Source organism: Ananas comosus, unplaced genomic scaffold (genome assembly GCF_001540865.1).
Source record: "Ananas comosus cultivar F153 unplaced genomic scaffold, ASM154086v1, whole genome shotgun sequence".
In the NCBI taxonomy this organism is placed as follows: Eukaryota; Viridiplantae; Streptophyta; class Magnoliopsida; order Poales; family Bromeliaceae; genus Ananas; species Ananas comosus.
The window spans coordinates 1-4,775 of NW_017892377.1; the positions used below are offsets into that span (position 1 = coordinate 1).

At 46.7% G+C, this 4,775-nt stretch overlaps 1 protein-coding gene across 1 annotated transcript; it reads left to right on the forward strand.

Annotated features, from left to right (window-relative positions):
* Positions 1 to 137: 137 nt before the first annotated feature.
* LOC109705381 lies at positions 138 to 4,538 on the forward strand. The gene is made up of 6 exons (XM_020226113.1): positions 138 to 1,672; positions 1,835 to 2,082; positions 2,134 to 2,662; positions 2,827 to 2,887; positions 2,940 to 3,299; positions 3,369 to 4,538. The coding sequence occupies exons 1-6, from the start codon at positions 138 to 140 to the stop codon at positions 4,536 to 4,538; spliced, it is 3,903 nt and encodes a 1,300-aa protein (XP_020081702.1).
* The last annotated feature ends 237 nt before the right edge of the window (positions 4,539 to 4,775 follow it).

Here is a 4,775-nt window from a genome sequence, read left to right on the forward strand (position 1 = left end):
CGACGACAGCAGCACCGGGGAGTCAGGATGTACCCGTATCTGAGGCGCCGACGATCGTGCCTCCTGTTCCGTCGACTGTTCATCCAGTGGTTTCTGGGCCCTCTGATTCTGACTTGACTGCGACAGAGGCCGAGCGCATGCGATTTGTAAAGGTACTCGAGGCATTTATGCGGTTTAATCCGCCTATGTTTGACGGGAAAGAAGCAGATCCGTGGGTATTGGAGACGTGGTTTACAGCGATGGAGGCATTATTCGAGGACATTTACACTCTGGAAAGGGACAAGGTTCCGTTGGCAGCGCACTGTTTTGAGAAGGATGCTCAGATTTGGTGGCAAAAGACCAAGAAGAAGCGGGCATCACACCTACCACCGCTTACTTGGGAGGAGTTTCAAGAGATGTTGTTTATGGAGTACTTTCCCGACAGCGATAAAAGGAAAATGAAAGAAGACTTCCGCAAGTTGAGACAGGGAAACCGTTCGGTACGAGAGTACGAACGGGAATTTACTCATTTGGTGAATTGTGTGCCTGGTATGGTTCATACGGATCGAGATCGGGCGGAGTACTTCGAGCGAGGGTTGCGACCTGACATATTCAGGACAGTCAATGCTCTGAAATTAAAAACTTTTGAGGAGGTCCTAGATCGAGCTCTTTGGATTGAGCGCGGAAATGCGATTGCGCGTGATGAACGCGAATCGTTTGAAAGAGATCGAGAAAGAGAAAAAGGAAAGAAAAGGACTACTAGTGGTGCCGGGGGACAGTCGAGCTCTAAACGGCCCCCTCGGTATCCACGTTCTCAGTCGAGGTATCAGGGACCCCCGAGGTGTGTGATTTGTGGCGGGAATCATCGACCGTCGGCTTGTTCACAGCGAGAGGGCAAGTGTTACAAGTGTGGGCAGCCGGGGCATATGATTCGTGATTGCCCGAGGGGAGCATCATCTGCACCGTCGACAGCTTCAGTTCAGTCACCCTCCAGACAGCGTTCTGGTTTACCACCTGCTATGTCAGCTGGACGTTCTTTTGTGCCGCGCCAGTATGAGCCACCCCGACCTGCACCGAGTACACGGACGGATGCACCACGACCTACACCGAGTGGTCGTGTATTTGCAGCCCAGGCAGAGGAGCCGGCCGTAGTTGATGATGTCGTGGCAGGTATCGTTTTACTTTATGGCACTAGATCTCGTGCATTATTTGACACAGGTGCATCGCATTCATTCATTAGTAGTTCATTTGCTAAGACGCATGACATTGAGATTTCGGATAGTGCTGATGCCTGGTGGGTATATGCCCCTGAGCACATATTTAGTGTTCACAAAGTGTGTGTGGCGTGTCCAGTACAGGTTGGTGATTGGATTATGCCAGCAGACTTGCTAGTGCTAAGTCGCATGAAAGGCTTTGATGTGATCCTTGGAATGGATTGGCTTGCAAAGTACTATGCCACGATTGATTGTGAAAGTAAGGTAATTACTTTTCGTGAACCCGGGGAAAAAGAAGTTGTCTATCGGGCGTGCAAGAGTTCGCTCTTTGCACTGACTGTATCGTCGACGAGAGCAAGAAAGTTGATTAGTAGTGGATGTGCGGCTTATTTGGCGACTGTAGTGGAGACTCAAAAGGAACTTCCAGCACTGAGTGATATTCCAGTGGTTCGAGAGTTTCCTGATGTGTTTCCTGCGGAGTTACCGGGATTGCCGCCGGATCGGGAAATTGAGTTCGTTATTGACTTGGTTCCCGGAACGGCGCCAATTTCAAAGGCTCCGTACAGAATGGCACCAGCTGAGTTGAGAGAGTTGAAAGCTCAGTTGCAGGATTTGATGGATAAAGGCTTTGTGAAGCCTAGTGTATCACCCTGGGGAGCTCCTGTTTTGTTTGTAAAGAAGAAAGACGGAACACTTCGTCTTTGTGTTGATTACCGTGAACTGAACAAGATCACGATTAAGAATAAATATCCGTTGCCGCGAATTGATGACTTATTTGATCAATTACAAGGATCACGGGTGTATTCGAAGATTGATCTTCAATCGGGTTACCACCAACTGAAGATCAAACCAGAAGATGTGCACAAAACAGCGTTCCGCACTCGTTATGGTCATTACGAGTTTACAGTGATGCCGTTTGGGCTGACCAATGCCCCTGCAGCATTCATGGATCTGATGAACAGGATCTTTAAGCCGCTATTGGATCAGTGTGTAGTGGTATTTATAGATGATATCCTGATCTTTTCTCGAAGTAATGAGGAGCACGAAAAACACTTGAGAACAGTGATGCAAATTCTTCGGGAGAAACAGTTATATGCCAAATTGAAGAAATGTGAATTTTGGCTGCGGGAGGTCGCATTTTTGGGGCATGTGATTTCTGAGGGTGGTGTAGCTGTTGACCCAAAGAAAGTAGAGGCAATTAAAGATTGGCCCCGCCCGACGACTGTTCCCGAGATCCGTAGTTTCCTTGGATTAGCAGGGTACTATAGGCGGTTCGTGGAGGGGTTTGCGAAGATTACTACTCCATTAACGCGTCTTACACATAAAGGAACCAAGTATGTGTGGAGCGAAGAATGTGATCGTAGTTTTCAGGAGTTGAAAGAAAGGTTGACTTCGACTCCTATTCTTGCCTTGCCGATTTCGGGGGAGAGTTTTGTGATCTACAGTGATGCTTCCTACAGTGGACTTGGGTGTGTACTTATGCAGGGTGGTCGAGTGATTGCTTATGCGTCTCGCCAGTTGAAGAACTATGAAAAGAATTATCCTATTCATGATTTGGAATTGGCGGCGGTGATCTTCGCACTGAAGTTGTGGAGACATTATCTTTATGGCGAACATTGTGAAATCTATACAGATCACAAGAGCCTGAAGTATTTATTCACCCAGAAAGAGCTGAATATGCGACAACGCCGGTGGTTAGAATTGTTGAAAGATTATGATGTTAATATTCTATACCACCCAGGAAAGGCGAATGTGGTCGCGGATGCATTGAGTAGGAAGTCAGTGGAGAACTTGGCTATGATGATCACGCATCAACCGTCGTTGCAGAATGAAATGCGGCGGTTTGATCTTGAGGTAGTAGCTCCAGATGTACCAGCTATTCTTGCCGCCCTAGTTGTTCAACCGACTTTATTGGAAAGGATTAAAGAGCGGCAATCTTTGGATCCGAATCTCCAAAAGGTGCGGTGTGAAGTTGAGAGCGGGCAAGGGGATGATTTTACAGTGGGATCTGACGGTGCACTTCGGTTTCGCAACCGGTTGTGCGTACCTAAAGATGAGGAGATTCAGAGGGCTATACTACAGGAAGCTCATCAGTCACCTTATAGTGTACATCCAGGTGGCACTAAGATGTACAAAGATCTTAAAGTGCATTATTGGTGGCCTGGAATGAAGAAGGATGTTGGGCAGTTTGTAGCGCAGTGTTTGACTTGTCAGCAAGTTAAAGCTGAGCGCAGATTTCCCGCGGGAAAGTTACAAAGCTTGCCTATTCCGGTCTGGAAGTGGGAGAACATTGCGATGGACTTTATTATTGGATTACCTCGATCACAGGCTGGACATGACACTATTTGGGTGATTGTTGATCGACTGACGAAATCGGCGTATTTCTTGCCGATTCATGCTACGTGGTCAGGGGACAAGTTAGCACAGGTGTACCTCGACGAGATTGTGAGATTACACGGAGTCCCGACGTCGATTGTATCTGATCGAGACCCGCGGTTTACATCTCACTTCTGGAGGAGTTTGCAGGATGCTCTGGGCACACGTCTTGATTTTAGTACAGCTTTTCATCCTCAGACCGATGGACAGTCTGAGAGGACGATTCAGATATTGGAGGACATGCTACGGGCGTGTGTGCTTGACTTCAGAGGGAGTTGGCATGATTCATTGGCGATGGCTGAGTTTGCATACAATAATAGCTACCAAGGAAGCATCGCAATGGCACCGTTTGAAGCTCTCTACGGGAGAAAGTGTCGATCCCCTATCCATTGGAGTGAAGTAGGAGAAAGAATGGTTCTTGGTCCTGATGTACTCCAGGAGGCGGAGGAAAAGGTACACCTAGTCCGCCAGAGATTGTTGACTGCTCAGTCACGACAGCAGAGTTATGCAAATAAGCGCCGAAAGAACTTGGAATTTGCGGTTGGCGATAAGGTGTTTTTGAAAGTGTCGCCAATGCGCGGGATAAAGAGATTTGGAGTTCGAGGAAAGCTTAGTCCTCGATACATTGGACCTTATGAGATCCTAGAGCGAGTTGGAGCGGTAGCTTATAGATTGGCTTTACCGCCGAAGTTTGAAGGAATACATAATGTATTTCATGTTTCAAATCTCCGAAAATATGTGCATCATTCAGGGCATGTTATGGAATACGAGCCTGTGGATCTACAAGAGGATATGACTTATGAAGAATATCCAGTATACATCCTTGATCGAGAAGTGCGAGAGCTGCGAAATCGCACTATCCCCTATGTGAAAGTACAATGGAGTAATCACTCGGGACGAGAGGCTACTTGGGAATTAGAAGCAGCTATGCGTGAATCTTACCCTCATCTATTCGACCAGGAGAACTGAGGTATGAATTTAAGTTTCGAGAACGAAACTCTTTAAGGAGGAGAGATTGTAATAGACTGAAAATTGCTTATAAGCTAATTGTGACTAAATTAGTCACAATAATGCTAAAATGGAGATTAAGTGTTTTTAAACTTAATTAGAGGTTTGAAAACAGCAATTGACACATTTTGGAAGTGTGACAAGAGACGCGAATGGAATCGAAGTGGTTAAAGACCTCCAATTGCTATTGCTACTCTA